Raw genomic sequence first — 18,200 nt, forward strand, 5'->3', positions numbered from 1 at the left:
TCCTCAGGTGACATACATCTTCCTCAGCTGACAGGATTGAGAGATTAAAGACAGGCATAGGAAATCACAAGGGTATTGATTGGGGAAGTGATAAGTGTCCATGAAAACTTCACAATTTATGTTTAGAGACTGCAGTAAAGACAGGCATAAGAAATTATAAAAGTATTAATTTGGGGAACTAATAAATGTCCATGAAATCTTCACAATCCACATTCTTCTGCCTTGGCTTCAGCCGGTCCCTCCGTTTGGGGTCCCTGACTTCCCACAGCAAAATGTCTGTTCAAGTCCTTTGTCCATCTTTGAATCAGGTTATTTTGTTTGTTTTGAGTTGTAGGGGTTCTTTATTTTTTTATATTAATTCCTCATCAGATACATGAATTGCAAATATTTCCTCCTGTTGTGTTGGTTGCCTTTTCATTCAGTTAACCATGCCCTTTGATGCAAAATTTTTAAGTTTGATATAGTCCAATTTATTTTTACTACTATTGCCTGTGGTTTTTGGTATTATATCCAAGAAAACATTGCCACATACAATGTCAAGAATCCATTCTCCAATGTGTTCTGCCATGAGTTTTGTCACTTTAATTTTAATTCTTAGATTTAGGTATTTGATTCATTTTGAGTTAATTTTTTTTTTTTTTTTTTTAAGTTTTGTTTTTCATGTGGCTATCCAGTTTTTCCAACACTATTTGTTAGAAAAATTGTCCTTTCCTTACTGACTGTTCTTGACAACTGTTTTGAAAATCATTTTACCATACATGCATGGGTTTTCAAGATTATTTTGGCTAGTTGAGATACCTTAAAATTCCATGTTAACTTCAGGATGATTTATTTCTATTTCTGTTACTATGTCTCCTTTGTAGACTGACCTTTTTTTTTTTTTTTTTTTAAATCAACATGTAATGTTTTGCTCTTGTAACAATTTTTGACTTAAAGTCTCCTTTGTCTCAGTATAGCCACCCTGGCATTCTTTAGGTTACTATCCTCTTCTGTCATTTCAATTTCAACCTATTGTGTTGTGTGTTTGTATCTAAAGAGACTGTCTGTCTTATAGACTATATATAGTTGGATCATATATTTGTATTTATTTTGCCAATTTCTTTTTTCTTTTCTTTTCTTTTTTTTTTTTTTTTTGAGACAAGAGTCTCACTGTGTCACCTAGGCTAGAGTGCAGTGGTGCAATCTTGACTCTCTGCAACCTCTGCCTCCAGGGTTCAAACAATTCTTCTGCCTCAGCCTCCCGAGTAGCCGGGATTATCGGTGCACACCATGACGCCTGGCTAATTTTTGTATTTTTTTTTTTTTTTTTTTTTTTTTAGTAGAGACAGGGTTTCACCGTATTGGCCAGGCTGGTCTGAAACTCCTCACCTTGTGATCCACCTGCCTTGGCCTCCCAAAGTGCTGGGATTACAGGTTTCAGCCACCATGCCCAGCCTATTTTGCCAATTTCTGTCTTTTAGTTGGGAGTTTAGTTTATTTACATTTAGAGTAAATGATAAATTGATAAAGGACTTATGCCATTTTGCTATTTATTTTCCATATGTATTACATCTTTTTTGTTTTCAGTTTTTCTGTGTATGCCTTCTTTTGTGTTTTTTTCTAATGTGCCATTTTAATTCCCTTTGTATTTCTTTGTATTCATTATTTACCTAGTGTTAATACTTGGAATTGCAATTAACATCTTGAATTTATAACAATCTGGCTTGCATTAATACCAACTAAGCCTTAATATTATATAAAAACTCTACTCCTATACAGCTTTGTCCCTGTCCTTTGTCTTCTTATTGTCACATATTTGGCCTTCATAAATTGTGTGCATATTACATAGATGCATATTTATTGTTTTATGTATCTGTCTTTTAAATCACATAGAAAAAAGAGAGAACATAAAAGCCAAGAATACAATAAGACTGGCTTTTGCATTTACTTACAGTAGTTACTTTTACCATTTGAATTTTTTGTTTGTTTGGATTGGAGTTACTGTCTAGTGTCCTTTTGTTTCAAGCTGAGGGACTTCCTTTTGCATTTCTTGTAGGACAGGTCTAGTACTAACACATTCTCTCAGATTCTGTTGATCTAGGAATGTTTTAATTTCTCCTTTTTGAAAGGTAGTTTTGCCTAATGTAGAATTTTTGTTATTTTTTTTTTCTTTTGGCACTTTAAAGGTGCCATTATCCTACTGCCTCTGGCCTTCATGGTTTCTAATGAAAGACTGGCTGTTAATCTTATTTCAGATCCTTTGTACATGGTTAGTCCCTTATCTCTTGCTACTTTCAAGATTCTTTGTCTTTTGACAATTTATTATTTCTCTCAGTTTGAAGTTCTTTGATGTTACCATAATTATAGTTTCTTGAGAGTCTTGGACAGAGAGATTTATGTCTTTCATCAATTTGGAAGGTCTTCAGACATTATTTCTTCAGATATCTTTTGGTTCCCTTTTCTCCTCTTCGTCAGTAACTCTTGTTATTAACTTGTGGGTATGCTTGATGTTGTCTCCTGGATCTCTTAGGCACTGTCTATTTTTCACCATTCTTTTTCTCTGCTCCACAGAATGAGTAATCTCCATCAGTGTCTTCAATTTTGCTGATTCTTTGTTCTCTTTGAGCTCCAATCTGTTACTAAATCCTTTCACTGATTTTAAAAAATTTTAGTTGTTATACTTGTCAGCTCCAGACAGTCCTAATTACATTTTTATAATTTTCTACTCTACATTAATATTTTATATTTGGCACGGCATCATTCTCCTGGTTTCTGTTAGTTCTTTGGTTTCATTTAGCTCTTTGAGCACATTTAGAACACATGATTTAAATTCTTTATCTAGTAAGACCAATATCAAAGGTGTCTTTGAGGACAGGTTTTATTTCTTTGTTCTGTGTCTGTGGGTCATATTATCTTCTTTGCATTCCTCATAATTTTTTATTGAAAACTAAACATTTTGAATATTAAAATGTGCTAATTCTAGAAATCAGATTCTTTTCCTCAGAATTTGTTGTTGCTGTTTATTTTGTATTGTTTGCTTATTTTGTGACTTTTATAAACTATTTTTGTAAAGTCAGTGTTCTTTATTGTACATGGTCACTGGAACCTCTGTTCTATTAGTTTAGTGGTCAATCTGTGATTTGACAGAGATTTCTTTAAATGCCCAGAGCCAAAACAAACAAAAAACTCTTCTGGTCTGTGCATATTGGCCCTGTTTTAGGGTGCTCCTGTAATGGTTTGCCAGGCCATTTACATCTCTGCCTTAACCTTTACTTCCTGCTTACACAGAGCGTGAAGGTCAACCAGACATGAAAGCTTAGATTCCTCTCAGGTTTTTTCTGAGCATGCATATTGTCTTGGACTTACACATGATCTCAATTCCCTGCTTTTTGCAGGAGCTTTTCAAACCCCTTATCCCCACCCCTGGCCCCATGTGTTTCCTTCCCAGTTTTTACATTCCCAGTTTTTCAGTCCATCTGCTGCTTTTCTCATCTGGCTACTGTGGCCAGATAATTGCCTTTAAATGCTTTCAACAAGCACTTCCTGGAAGACTAGCCCTGAGAAAGTTTCAAGGCAGGCAAAACAAAGACAAGCCTGTGAGCCACTTCTTCAGAGAGCCTGCATAGACAAATCAAAATACACAACTACAGTTCTCTGAAAACAAGGTGCATACTGTCCACATTGGCACAGGCATCAGCAAGCCATACCAGGAATGTTCTGGGTGTAGTAGGTTTTCAATTAGATTGAAGAATTCTGAAAAGCTTGATGCTGAGAGGTGTTTTTTTTTTTTTTTTTTTTTTTTTTTTCTCCAGCTTAATTGTTGCTTTAGTTTGGGATGGAGTTTTGGAGTTACCTTTTCCATTTTCAGCCTGCTTCTTACATCAGTTTTTGAGTAACTACTCTGTGGAATAACAGATGTGCCTGGCCCATCTTGTCCTTTTCCTGCACTACCTCTGCCATTAGCCATTTCTCCAAAGGACATTGTTCTTTCTAGTGGAGGATGGAATTTAAAAACCAAGATCTGGGTGCTCATTGCTAAAGGTTGTCACTGCGTCAATCCCTCTCAATTGACAGAGTTAGGAAATACATGTGTGTATGCATACATACACACATACATAGAAATACACATGTGTACACCTATTGGTCTGTCTATACATATTTTTTAAACAATGAGTTTACATAGACATTTCCCAGTTTCAATCTTAACCCCATAGCCTTTCTCTTTTCCATCTGTGTAACTTTTTTCTTCAACAGTGAGAAACCAGGCTATACCATTATCCACAATATTTATTTGCTCCTTCTCCCTGTTTGTATCCAATCTTTCTTTCTTTTTTTTTTGAGATGGAGTTTTCTTTTTTTTTTTTTTGAGATGGAGTTTCACTCTTGGTGCCCAGGCTGGAATGCAATGGCATGATCTCAGCTCACCGCAACTTCCGCCTTCTGGGTTCAAGTGATTCTCCTACCTCAGCCTCCCAAGTAGCTGGGATTACAGGCGTGTGCCACCACGCCTGGCTAATTTTGTATTTTTAGTAGAGACAGGGTTTCTCCATGTTGGTCAGGCTGGTCTCGAACTCCTGACGTCAGGTGATCTGCCCACCTTGGCCTAACAAAGTGTTAGGATTACAGATGTGAGCCACCGTGCCCAGCCTGTATCTAATCTCTTAAACCTGCCAGTGCTACCTGTCTCCTCAGCTCTGGTTTGATCCCTTAGATCACCATTCCTGGAATTATCCATAGTTGCTATATTAAATATTCAAATCAGATTTGATGTATTAAAACATTTTAGAAGTTAAAAGGGGCCATTTGACTAAGTTTTCTTATTTTTGGAAAAACATCATTACTTTATGTTAGCTTATCAAAAATAAAATTTCTGATTATTAGCAGCACAGTATCTAAACCTGTCTCTACAGGTTGTCAAGCCACTACTTTGTCCATTAAGTTATAAGGACACTTATCCCATTCATGAAGGCAGAGCTTCCTAATCACCTCCTAAAGGCCATGCCTCTTCATACTATTGCAGTAGTATTAGATTTCAACATATGAAATGAAGGGGACACACATTCAGACCATAGCACTAAGTATTTTATTCTACTGAATGCTACCATAAATGGAATTATTTTCTGAATTTCCTTTTGGATTGTTCATTGTTGGAGTATTTTTTTTTAAAAAAACCTAATTGTTGTGTGTTGATTTTGCATTCTGCAAGTATGCCAAAACCATTTGGTAGCTCATAGATATTTTGTGGATTATTTGCTAAATGTTATCTGCAAATAGAGTAGTTTTACTTCTGCCTTTCAATTTGAATGTCTTTTATTTCTTTTTCTTGCCTATTTGCTCTGGCTAGAACTTTTAATACAGTGTCGAATTGCAGTGGTGAAAGCACTGTCCTTTGACTGTTCATGATCTTAGGGGGGGATCTTTCAGTCTTTCACTATGGAGTATGTTATCCTATGAGTTTTTTGTATATGCACTTTATTATGTGGAGGAACAGGCAGCAATCTTTGCTGTTTGGCAGCCTCCGCTGGTGATACCGAGGGAAACAGGGTCTGGAGTGGACCTCCAGCAAACTCCAGCAGATTTGCAGCAGAGGGGCCTGACTACTAGAAGGAAAACTAACAAAGAGAAAGGAATAACATCAACATCAACAAAAAGGACATCCGCTCAGAGACCCCATCCAAAGGTTACCAACATCAAACACCAAAGGTAAATAAATCCACAAAGATGGGGAGAAACCAGCGCAAAAGGCTGAAAATTCCAAAAACCAGTACACCTCTTCTCCTCCAGCACACTCCTCCTCACAACTCCTTGCCAACAAGGGAACAAAACTGGACAGAGAATGAGTTTGACAAATTGACAGAAGTAGGCTTCAGAAGATGGGTAATAACTAACTCCTCTGAGCTAAAGGAGCATGTTCTACCCAATGCAAGGAAGCTAAGAACCTTGATAAAAGGGTAGACAAATTGCTAACTAGAATAACCAGGTTAGAGAAGAACATAAATCACCCGATGGAGCTGAAAAACACAGCACGAGATCTTCATGAAGCATACATAAGTATCAATAGCTGAATCGATCAAGTGGAAGAAAGGATATAAGAGATCAAAGATCAAATTAATGAAATAAAGAGAGAAAACAAGATTAGAGAAAAAAGAATGAAAAGGAATAAACAAAGCCTCCAAGAAATATGGGACTATATGAAAAGACCAAATCTGTGTTTGATTGGTGTACCTGAAAGTGATGAGGACAATGGAACCAAGCTGGAAAACACTCTTCAGGATATTATCCAGGAGAACTTACCCAATCTAGCAAGAGAGGCCAACATTCAAATTCAGGAAATACAGATAACACCACAAAGATAGTCCTAAAGAAGAGCAACCCAAGACACATAATCATCAGATTCAGCAAGGTTGAAATGAAGGAAAACATTTTAAGGGCAGCCAGAAAGGTCAGGTCACCCACAAAGGGAAGTCCATCAGACCAACAGCAGATCTCTCTACAGAAACCCTACAAGCCATAAGAGAGTGGGGGCAATATTCAACATTCTTAAAGAAAAGAATTTTCAACCCAGAATTTCATATCCACCAAACTAAGCTTCATAAGTGAAGGAGAAACAAAATCCTTTAAAGACAAGCAAATGCTGAGAGATTTTGTCACCACCAGGCCTGCCTTACAAGAGTTCCTGAAGGAAGCACTCAACATGGAAAGGAACAACCAGTACCAGCCACTGCAACAACATACCAAATTGTAAAGACCATCAACTTTTGATGCATGAAAAAACTGCATCAACTAATGGGCAAAATAACCAGCTAGCATCATAACGACGGGATCAAATTCACACATAACAATATTAACCTTAAATGTAAACAGGCTAAATGCCCCAGTTAAAAGACACACACTGGCAAATTGGATAAAAAGTCAACACCCATCAGTATGCTGTATTCAGGAGACCCATCTCATGTGCAAAGACACACATAGGCTCAAAATAAAGGGATGGAGGAATATTTACCAAGCAATTGGAAAGCAAAAGAAGCAGGTGTTACAATCTTAGTCACTGATAAAACAGACTTTCAACCAAGGAAGATCAAAAGAGACAAAGAAGGGCATTACATAGTGGTAAAGGGATCAATGCAACAAGAAGAGCTAATGACCCTAAATATATATGCACCCAATACAGGAGCACCCAGATTCATAAAGCAAGTTTTTAGAGACCTGCAAAGACACTTAGACTTCCACACAATAATAGTGGGAGACTTTAACAACCCACTGTCAGTATTAGACAGATCATCAAGACAGAATATTAACAAGGATATTCAGAACTGTAACTCAGCTCTGGACCAAGCAGACCTAATAGACATCTACAGAACTCTCCCCACCCAAATTAACAGAATATACATTCTTCTTAGTACCACATCACATTTATTCTAAAATTGACCACGTAATTGTAAGTAAAACACTCCTCAGCAAATGCAAAAGAACGGAAATCATAACAGTCTCTCGGACCACAGTGCAATCAAATTAGAAATCAATACTAAGAAACTCACTCAAAACTGCACAATTACATGAAAACTGAACAACCTGCTCCTGAATGACTACTGGGTGAATAATGAAATTAAGGCAGAAATAAAGAAGTTATTTGAAACCAATGAGAACAAAGACAGAACATACCAGAATCTCTGGGACACATTTAAAACAGTGTCTAGAGGGAAATTTGTAGCACTAAATGCCCACAACAGAAAGCAGGAAAGATCTAAAATAGACACCCTAACATCACAAAAGAACTAGAGAAGCAAGAGCAAATATATTCAAAAGCTAGCAGAAGGCAAGAAACAACTAAGATCAGAGCAGAACTGATGGAGATAGAGATGTGAAAAACCCTTCAAAAAATCAATGAATCCAGGAGCTGGTTTTTTGAAAAGATCAACAAAATAGAATAGCCAGAAGAATAAAGAAGAAAAGAGAGAAGAATAAAATAGATGCAATAAAAAATGATAAAGGGGATATCACCACTGATCCCACAGAAATACAAACTACCATCAGAGAATACTTATAAACACCTCTATGCAAATAAACTAGAAAATCTAGAAGAAATGGATAAATTCCTGGACACATACACCCTCTCAAGTCTAAAGCAGGAAGAAGTTGAATCCCTGAATAGACCAATAACAAGTTCTGAAATTGAGGCAGTAAATAATAGCCTACCAACCAAAAAAAGTCTAGGACCAGATGGATTCACAGCCGAATACTACCAGGGTACAAAGAGGAGCTGATACCATTCCTTCTGAAACTATTCCAAGCAACAGAAAAAGAGGGAATCCTCTCTAACTCATTTTATGAGGCCAGCATCATCCTGATACCAAAACATTGCAGGGACACAAAAGAAAATTTCAGGCCAATATCCCTGATAAACATTGACACAAAAATCCTCAATAAAATACTGGCAAACTGAATCCAGCAGCACTTCAAAAAGCTTATCCACCATGCTCAAGTCAGCGTCATCACTGGGATGCAAGGCTGTGCAACATAGGCAAATAAATAAATATAATTCATCACATAAACAGAACCAATGACAAAAACCACATGATTATCTCAGTAGGTGTAGAAAAGGCCTTCGAGAAAATTCAACACCCCTTCATGCTAAAAACTCTCAAAAAACTAGGTATTGATGGAACATATCTCAATAATAAGAGCTATTTATGACAAACCCACAGCCAATATAATACTGAATGGGCAAAAACTGGAAGCATTCCCGTTGAAAACCAGCACAAGACAAGGATGCCCTCTCTCACCACTCCTATTCAACATAGTATTGGAAGTTCTGGCCAGGGCATTCAGGCAAGAGAAAGAAATATAGGGTATTCAGATAGGAAAAGAGGAAGTCAAATTTGTCTCTGTTTGCAGATGACATGATTCTGTATTTAGAAAACCCCATCATCTCAGCCCAAAATCTCCTAAAGCTGATACGCAATGTCAGGAAAGCCTCAGGATACAAAATCAACGTGCAAAAATGACAACCAGTCCTATACACCAATAATAGACAAACAGAGAGCCAAATCATGAGTTAATTCACATTCACAATTTCTACAAACAGAATAAAATACCTAGGAATACAAGTTACACGGGATGTGAAGGACCTCTTCAAGAAGAACTACAAACCAGTGCTCAAGGAAGAGAGGACACAAACAAATGGAAAAGCATTCCATGCTTATGGATAGGAAGAATCAGTATTGTGAAAATGGGCATATTGCCCAAAGTAATGTATAGATTCAAGCTATCTCCATCAAGTTACCATTAACATTCTTCACAGAATTAGAAAAAACCTACTTTAAATTTTATATGGAACCAAAAAAGAGCCTGGATAGCCAAGATAATTCTAAGCCAAAAGAACAAAGCTGGAGGCATCACACTACCTGACTTCAAACTATACTGCAAGGCTACAGTAACCAAAACAGCATGGTACTGGTACCAAAACAGATATATAGATCAATGGAACAGAACAGAGGCCTCGGAAATAACACCACATGTCTACAACCACCTGATCTTAGACAAACCTGACAAAAGCAATGGGGAAAGGAGTCCCTATTTAATAAATGGTGTTGGGAAAACTGGCTAGCCATATGCAGAAAACTGAAACTGGACCCCTTCCTTACACCTTGTACAAAAATTAACTCAAGATGGATTAAAGACTTAAACCTAAGACCTAAAACCATAAAAACCCTAGAAGAAAACCTAGGCAATATCATTCAGTACATAGGCATGGGCAAAGACTTCATGACTAAAACACCAAAAAAATGGCAACAAATGCCAAAATTGAGAAATGAGATCTAATTAAACTAAAGAGCTTCTGCACAGCAAAAGAAACTATCATCAAAGTGAACAGGCAATCTACAGAATGGGAGAAAATTTTTGCAATCTATCCATCTGACATAGGGCTAATATCCAGAATCTACAAATAACTTAAAACAAATTTACAAGAAAAAAACAACCCCATCAAAAAGTGGGTGAAGGATATGAACAGACACTTCTCAAAAGAAGACATTTATGTGGCCAACAAACATATGAAAAAAAGCTCATCATCACTGGTCATTAGAGAAATGCAAATCAAAACCACAATGAGATACTATCTCATGCCAGTTAGAATGGCAATCATTAAAAATTCAGGAAACAACAGATGCTGGAGAGGATATGGAGAAATGGGAATGATTTTGTACTGTTGGTGTGAGTGTAAATTAGTTCAACCATTGTGGAAGACAGTGTGGCGATTCCTGAAGGATCTAGAACCAGAAATACCATTTGACCCAGGAATCCCATTACTGGGTATATACCCAAAGGATTATAAATCATTCTACTATAAGGACACATGCATATGTACGTTTTTTTGAGGCACTATTCACAATAGCAAAGACTTGGAACCAACCCAAATGCCCATCAATAATAGACTGGATAAAGAAAATGTGCCACATATACACCATGGAATATTATGCAGCCATAAAAAAGGATGAGTTCATGTCCTTTGCAGGGACATGGATAAAGCTGGAAACCATCATTCTCAGCAAACTAACACAAGAACAGAAAACCAAACACTGCATGTTCTCACTCATAAGTGGGAGTTGGACCATGAGAACACATGGACACAGGAGGGCAACATCTCATATGGGGGCCTGTCAGGGAGTGGGGGGCTGGGGAGAGATAGCATTAGGAGAAATACCTTATGTAGATGATGGGTTGATGGGTGCAGCAAACCACCGTGGCACATGTATACCTATGTAACAAACCTGCATGTTCTGCATATGTACCCCAGAACTTAAAGTATAATAATAAAAAAAAAACCTGTTGACTGTGGTCACCCTGTTTTACTATCAAATACTCAATCTTATTCATTCTAATTACATTTTTGTATGCATTATTTGAAGAAATTTATCCACTCTGCCAGTCTCCCATTTTTCTTATTTATTTAATCCTAATTTCTCTTTTAAGACCAAATCCAGATGAAAACTTGGCTTATAATCTTATAACAGTTCCCTTGTTTGTTGTGAATCACATTTTAACCCAAAGGATTCCCTTTAGCATTCCTTGCAGAGTAGATCTAGTAAAAACATACTTCCTTAGCTGGTGTTTATCTGGGAATGTCCTCATTATTGACAGGCATGTTTGCCAGGCATAGAATTCTGAGCTACAGCTTTTTCTTTCAGCACTTTGAATATATCAGTCCAGTGCCTTCTAACCTCCAAGATTTCTGCTGATGATCTTTTTTTTTTTTTTTTTTTTGAGACGGAGTCTCGCTCTGCCACCCAGGCTAGAGTGCAGTGGCGCGATCTCGGCTCACTGCAAGCTCCGCCTCCTGGGTTTATGCCATTCTCCTGCCTCAGCCTCCTGGGTAGCTGGGACTACAGGCGCTTGCCACTACGCCCGGCTAATTTTTTGTATTTTTAGTAGAGACGGGGTTTCACTGTGTTAGCCAGGATGGTCTCTATCTCCTGACCTCGTGATCAGCCCGCCTCAGCCTCCCAAAGTGCTGGGATTACAAGCGTGAGCCACCGCGCCCGGCCTGCTGATGATCTTTTTGAGGTTCTTTTGTATGTGACAAATTGCTTCTCCTTTGCTGCTTCAAGATTCTCTGTCATTTTTTTTTTTTTTCTGACTGTTTGGTTATAGCACGTCTTGGTGGATGTATTTGAGTTTATTTTGAGTTTATTGTGCTTCCTGGATGTATAGATTTGTGTCTTTCACCAAATTTAGGAAGTTTTGGCTTTTCTGCAAATACTCTATTTCCTTGCCTCTCTTTTATTCTACATTTCCCATAATTTTTGTGTTGGTCAGCCTGATGGTGTCCCATAGGTCCTTTGGGTTCTGTTTATTTTTCTTAATTCTTTTTTACGCTGATTCTCAAACTTGATAATTTCAGTAGTCTTATACTTAAATTCACAGATTCTTTCTGGCATTCCCAAATCTGCTGTTGTGAACTCCTGTGGTGAATTCATTATTTCAATTATGGTACTTTTTAGTTTTAGAATGTCTATTTGGTTATTATAATTTCAATCTCTTTTTTGATATTTGGTTTGTAAGTTGTTTTCATGATTCTTTCTCCCTAGTTCTTGTATGTTGTCTTTTAGCTTTGAGTATATTTAAGACTGTTGATTTAAAGTCTTTGTTTAAGAAGTGTTATGTTTGGTTTGCCTCAGGGTTATATGTCAATTTGTATTTTTCCTGTGATTGGACAGCACTTCCAGTTTCTTTGTATGCTTTGTGATTTTCTTGTTCCTGTTGAAACTGGGCATTTTAATATTATAATTTGGTAACTTTAGAAATCACTTTCTCATTCTTCTCTATACTTTGCTGTTCTTAATTATTGAAGTCTTCAGTCATCCATTTGTTTTTATGAATTTTTCAAACTGGTTTTTGCAGTCTCTATTTTAATTTCTAGTCATGTGTGGTCACTGAATTCTCTCTCTTTAGCTTGTGTTCGGGTGCTGTTTTAACAGGCATTTTTCCTGGAAGGCCAGGATTCAAACAACAACAACCAAAAAAGAAAAAAAAAAACAAAAAAAAACCCAACAAAACCCCTTTCCTATTATTTGCAAATTGGCTCTGTCCTTGGGCACTTTTTAAGCACTTAGCCTGGTCCATTTAGAACTTCATCTTAGTCTTCACTGCTTGCTTGCACTGAGCACAGAGATTAGCCACAAGTAAAACCTTTGGGTCTTTTGAGGTCTTTGCCAAGCTTCTCCTGTCCTGGGTATGTGCTTGGCGTTCTGAATTCCCTAACCCATGTATGCCTAGTGTTCCATTATTGGAATGCTAAGCATGTGGGAGTTATTTATATCCTACTGCTCAGGGTCATTTCAAGGTCTGATTGCAAAAATTAAAAAAATTGCAACCTCAGGCATAAATGGGCTATAATGTACACAGTGCTCTTGACTGCCCTCATTTCCCTCCAAAAAAGTCTCTCCTTAGCTTTTTTTTTCCTTTTGGAATTCATTTTAGAATGGTATTTATCTCCTGGATTTATCTATATTTTACAAGCTATTCTTTTATTATCTCTTTTTCCAGTTTTTATTTTGTTATGATTTGTGCAATTTTATATATTTAGATTTGTACAATTCTGTATTTTACATCCATTTTGTTTTCTTTCAATTTCTTTCTTTTTTTTTGAGACAGAGTTTCACTCTTTTTGCCCAGGCTGCAGTACAGTGGTGTGATCTTGGCTCACTGCAACCTCCGCCTCCCAGGTTCAAGTGATTCTCCTGTCTCAGCCTCCCGAGTAGCTGGGATTACAGGTGCCTGCCACCATGCCTGGCTAATTTTTGTATTTTTAGTAGAGACAGGGTTTCACCATGTTAGCCATGCTGGTCTTGAACTCCTGACCTTGTGATCCTCCTGCCTTGGCCTACCAAAGTGCTGGGATTACAGGCATGAGCCACCGCACCTGGCCCATTTTGTTTTCTAGTAGTGTTCAGAGAGTATTTGTTTTGTTTTCACAGTTAGGCAAATATTAACATTTAATTTTGGAATGCTCTTTTTTTAGTCTGTGATTTTTTTTTTTTTTTTTTTTTTGAGATGGAGTTTCACTCTGTCATCCAGGCTGGAGTGCGGTGGCACAGTCTTGGCTCACTGCAATCTCTGCCTCCCGGGTGCAAGTGATTCTCCTCCCTCAGCCTCCCAAGTAGCTGAGATTACAGGGGCTTCCACAACCATGCATGGCTATTTGTCTTTTTAGTAAAGATGGGGTTTTACCATGTTGGTCAGGCTGGTCTTGAACTCCAAACCTTAGGTCTCTCCCAAGCTTCAGAATCATCTCTGTAGCCTTCCACTGGATATGCTCACTTCCATGACATGAAGACATTCCAAGAGCAGCATGGCCTGCATGTGTCTTATTGTCACTCTGCACTCTCCCCTCCCCCAACACCGACCCTCCTGGTTCTAATTTCCAGACCTTCTAAGGCCTCTATGCAGGCCCTCTGGAAGTAGCCCTTCCTCTCTTCCTTTGCTTAGTGAATTCCCTCTTCCACATCTCCACTGCTGCCCTTTAATATAGACACTCTACCTCTAATGCTGCTCTCCAGCAGTCTCAACTCTACTTTGGTGGCATTGCTTCCTCAGTGAAAACTGAATTATGTTACAGAGATTCAGGTGTGTATTTCCAGTTCACCATCAACTTCTGCTATTCGCATCAATGACCTGGGGTGGGGGGAGCAGGGAGCCTATGGCCTAAAGGAAGTGTGCAAGATAATTGTGTTTATGTCATATACTGCCAGTCCTTTAGGGCATGGGAGGAAAATATCAGCATGCCTATTTATATTTTTATCTAAAAAATAAGAACAAAATTAAGCTTTCATTATATGTGGATTGATTGTATTTTATTTACTTTATAAATAAATATAAATAAAGCTAGTAGTTGCTAAAAATTTTTATGGATTAGATGCATGATAAATATTTGGGGAACACTAACAGGATTAAAGTCAAAAGTATTTCCTAGTCTCCCTCATCTTCCATGCCTCTGCAACCTTTACCTCATCACAGGTAAGACATGCTCTTATCCTGTTAAGCAGTTCCACTGACTTGCCACATATTTTTTCAGGTTTTTAACCTTTTCTTAAGTTTTTGTTATATGTTTGCAAAGGAACTAAAGTTTTATCACTTTCGTGAAATCTAATATGTTGACACACCCTCACATGAATTTGCACAGAACACTTTTATGATCCATCTCTGTTACACATATCTGTGGTGTGAGTCCTTTAAGTCCTGTGGTAGGTATGTCTCTGTATGTATGTTTCCTTATGAGAAGATATGTTCCTCTCTTGTAAGGAAGACTCTTGTGTTCAAATTGGAATACTCAGAAACTAAGAAAGCTCTAGGGACATGTAGGCACTAAATATTTTTGCATTAAGTAATTAATGCACCAACAGGTATATTTCTACTGTGATTTTTACCCACAATGTGTAACATAAAACAACATATATCGTAGGGGCCCTTTATAACAGTTTCTATTTATTTTTCAACAATAAAAATGGTAAGAATTAGTTCCTAAACATCTTTTTTCACGTCAACTGATTCTTATCACTTCAGACTGAGCAAAACTGTGATTTTCCAGGGATCAGTGTCATTTAGGGATGTGACTGTGGGCTTCACTCAAGAGGAGTGGCAGCATCTGGACCCTGCTCAGAGGACCCTGTACAGGGATGTGATGCTGGAGAACTACAGCCACCTTGTCTCAGTAGGTAGGTAGGAATTGTTTCCCATGTAGAAGGCCAGTATGCATGTCCTTTCTTATTAATAGAAACTTGTGGAACTTTTGTAAAATATAATAATATTTGGTTTGAGATTCAGAGGTCAAGGACAATTTATCCCTTTTGGATGCCAGAAAGAATGTTTTCCTCTGCCCCCATGACAGGATTAAATGAAGTGTGTGTGTGTGTGTGTGTGTGTGTGTGTGTGTACTGTTTGGGGTATACTGTCTTCCTCCTTCAGGAAAACCCACCCAGTTTGTCCCAAGTAATACAATTCTCATTCACAGGGTATTGCATTCCTAAACCAGAAGTGATCCTCAAGTTGGAGAAAGGCGAGGAGCCATGGATATTAGAGGAAAAATTTCCAAGCCAGAGTCATCTGGGTGAGTTAGTATGTGCCAGATGGAATTTAAAGGAAGGTAGATCACAAAGGGTAAGTTTGGATAATAAGACCATTGAAATGTTCTTTAGGAATCATGTTTTAGAGGCTCCAGACCTTTGGAAGTAACATGTTGATGTGACCCAAATATGCAGTGACTCTGAATCACTCAGCATCTCCCAGTATCACTTCCATACACATATCTTGTTTTTTTTTAATTGTGGTATAAACTATATAGTTAAGCCAGAGATTAATAAAATTATATATATATATATATAACACTCATGTACCCATCATTGAGATGAATATATAGAGTGATTTTTCAACACCCCTGGAAAGCTCCCTGGTGTACTCTTCCCAGTAAAAAGCATCCTTCTTTCTATAAAATTAAATATATTTTTCTATACATGCTTTTTTGAGTTGCTCATTCATTAGCTTTTTACCATATTTACCAATTTTTTACAGAATTATTTTAAAATAGCCTGGGCCCAGTGGTTCATGCCTGTAATCCTAGGACTTTGGGAGGCTGAGGTGGGAGGATCGCTTCAGCCCAGGAATTTGAGACCAGCTTGGGCAAAATAGGAAGACCCCCATCTCTATGAAAACTTAAAAAATTAGCCAGGCATGGTGGCACACACCTGTGGTCCCATGCCTGGCTAATTTTTGTGATCTGAGCTACTGGGGAGCTGAGGTGAGAGTCTTGCTTTAGCCTGGGAAGAGGCTGCAGTTAGCTGTGTTTGTGCCATTGCACTGCAGCCTGGGTGACAGAGCAAGATTCTGTCTCTAAAAAATAAAAAGCAATTAAAATTAAAATTAAACATTCAACCAGTAACGATTTCAGCGTGAAGCTTGAAAAAATTTGTGTTTGAAAAAGCTCTCCAGATAATAGTGATAAACATTATTTGTTAAGTACCATTGATTTAGATATCTATGTAGGGCACTGAGAGAAAATCATAGATAAAGTAATGGCTGCCAGGAACATAGTTGTTGAACAAAAACAGAACTGCATGAAATATTTTAAAATTCAGTGTTTAACAAAGAATATTGTTATAGCAATCCAGCTGATGTTTGTGCTTAAATGAATTATACAAACAGTCCTTTCATGTTTTTTAGTAAATGAACCTGGGAAATTTGGGAAGGCAACTTTTTAAAAACACGGTTAGACGGCAAACTGACAATGGAAAAACAATCAGTATGAGATTATGATGGGAATGAGCAATTTATGAGGGACAAACAGCTGAACTTACCTAGAGTGAAATATATTCACTCTAGACTTGTAAAAACTTATATGTGAAAGACAAAATTACAAAATTTTTAGAAGACAAAATACAAGAATATCTTTATGGCTTTGAGGTTAGGAAGAATTTCTTAAACTTGATGCAAACTATAAAAACCAACATCATAAAGGAAAAAATTAATTAATTTGGAGCTAAAGTTAAGAATATCTAATTATCTAAAGATAAACTAAAATAAAATAAAAATAAAAAGAGGAAATGGAAAAATAAATGAAACCAGAAGAGGATATTTTCATAACGTGTTATATGACTAGTATCCAGTAGTATCCAGGATATTGCTTTTTTTTTTTTTTTTTTTGAGAGGGTGAGAGGGAGTTTCACTCTTGTCACCCAGGCTGGAGTGCAATGGCATGATCTCGGCTCACTGTAACCTCCACCTCCCAGGTTCAAGCAGTTCTCCTGCCTCAGCCTCCCGAGTAGCTGGGATTACAGGTGCCCACCACCACGGCTGGCTAATTTTTATATTTTCAGTAGAGACGGGGTTTCACCATGTTGGCCAGGCTAGTCTCAAACTCCTGACCTCAGGTGATCCACCTGCCTCTGCCTCCCAAAGTGCTGAGATTACAGGCATGAGCCACCACACCTGGTTTATCCAGGATATTTTAAAAGTTTTATAAATCAATAAGAAAAGAACAATCCAATAGAAAAATGGGTGAAAGATGTAAACAGGCCCTTCATAAAACATGAGTCCTGAAAGGTCAATAAACAAAAAAATTTCAACCTCATTTGTAACTGTGGAAATGAAAATTAAAACCACTTGAGATAATACTTCATACCCATCAGACTGGCAAAAATGTAAAAGTCTGGTATGGGTTGAGCATCCCAAATCCAAAAATATGTAATCCAAAATGCTACAAAAATTTAAAACTTTCTGAGTGCTGACAACACTCAACGGAAATGTTTATTAGAGCCAATCTCATCTGAGATTTGAAATTCTCAGATTTGGGATGCTCAACCAGTAAGTATAATGCAATATTCCAAAATCCAATAAAAATTGAAATTTGAAACAAACAAACAAAAAAAGAATGGCTTGGTTCTAATCTGAATCTAAATGTAAAGATATGTTTATTTCAATGATACCTTGTTAAAAAAAAAAAGTATTTGTTCTTGGGACATTGGACTCAGTATAGTATAGTACAGTTGATGGAATAAAGGGCAAATCCCATAGCTGCAATAGAATCATAAACCTGATCCTGTGGCAAGGATGGCTTGTTCACTCACTGATTTCACTCTTATTGTTGCATACTTTTATTCCTAGTGAATCAGAGCTAGGAAAACAATTGAGCCAGGTGCAGTGGCTCATGCCTGTAATCCCAGCACTTTGGA

At 37.4% G+C, this 18,200-nt stretch overlaps 1 protein-coding gene across 13 annotated transcripts in view; it reads left to right on the top strand.

Annotated features, from left to right (window-relative positions):
• LOC100437553 (zinc finger protein 37A) overlaps positions 1 to 18,200 on the top strand; it is a 58,748-nt gene that overhangs the window by 6,381 nt on the left and 34,167 nt on the right. For 10 of the 13 annotated variants that reach the window (XM_024254080.3, XM_024254079.3, XM_024254078.3 and 7 more), the window contains 2 exons: positions 15,065 to 15,191; positions 15,488 to 15,583. In XM_024254080.3, coding sequence (XP_024109848.1) covers positions 15,065 to 15,191; positions 15,488 to 15,583 — 223 coding nt within the window. Of the gene's footprint in view, positions 1 to 15,039; positions 15,192 to 15,487; positions 15,634 to 18,200 lie in introns of those variants that run through there. The other 3 variants (XM_024254081.3, XM_063727533.1, XM_009245305.4) reach the window with 3 other exon arrangements.

This window comes from Pongo abelii, chromosome 8 (assembly GCF_028885655.2).
Source record: "Pongo abelii isolate AG06213 chromosome 8, NHGRI_mPonAbe1-v2.0_pri, whole genome shotgun sequence".
Taxonomy (NCBI): Eukaryota; Metazoa; Chordata; class Mammalia; order Primates; family Hominidae; genus Pongo; species Pongo abelii.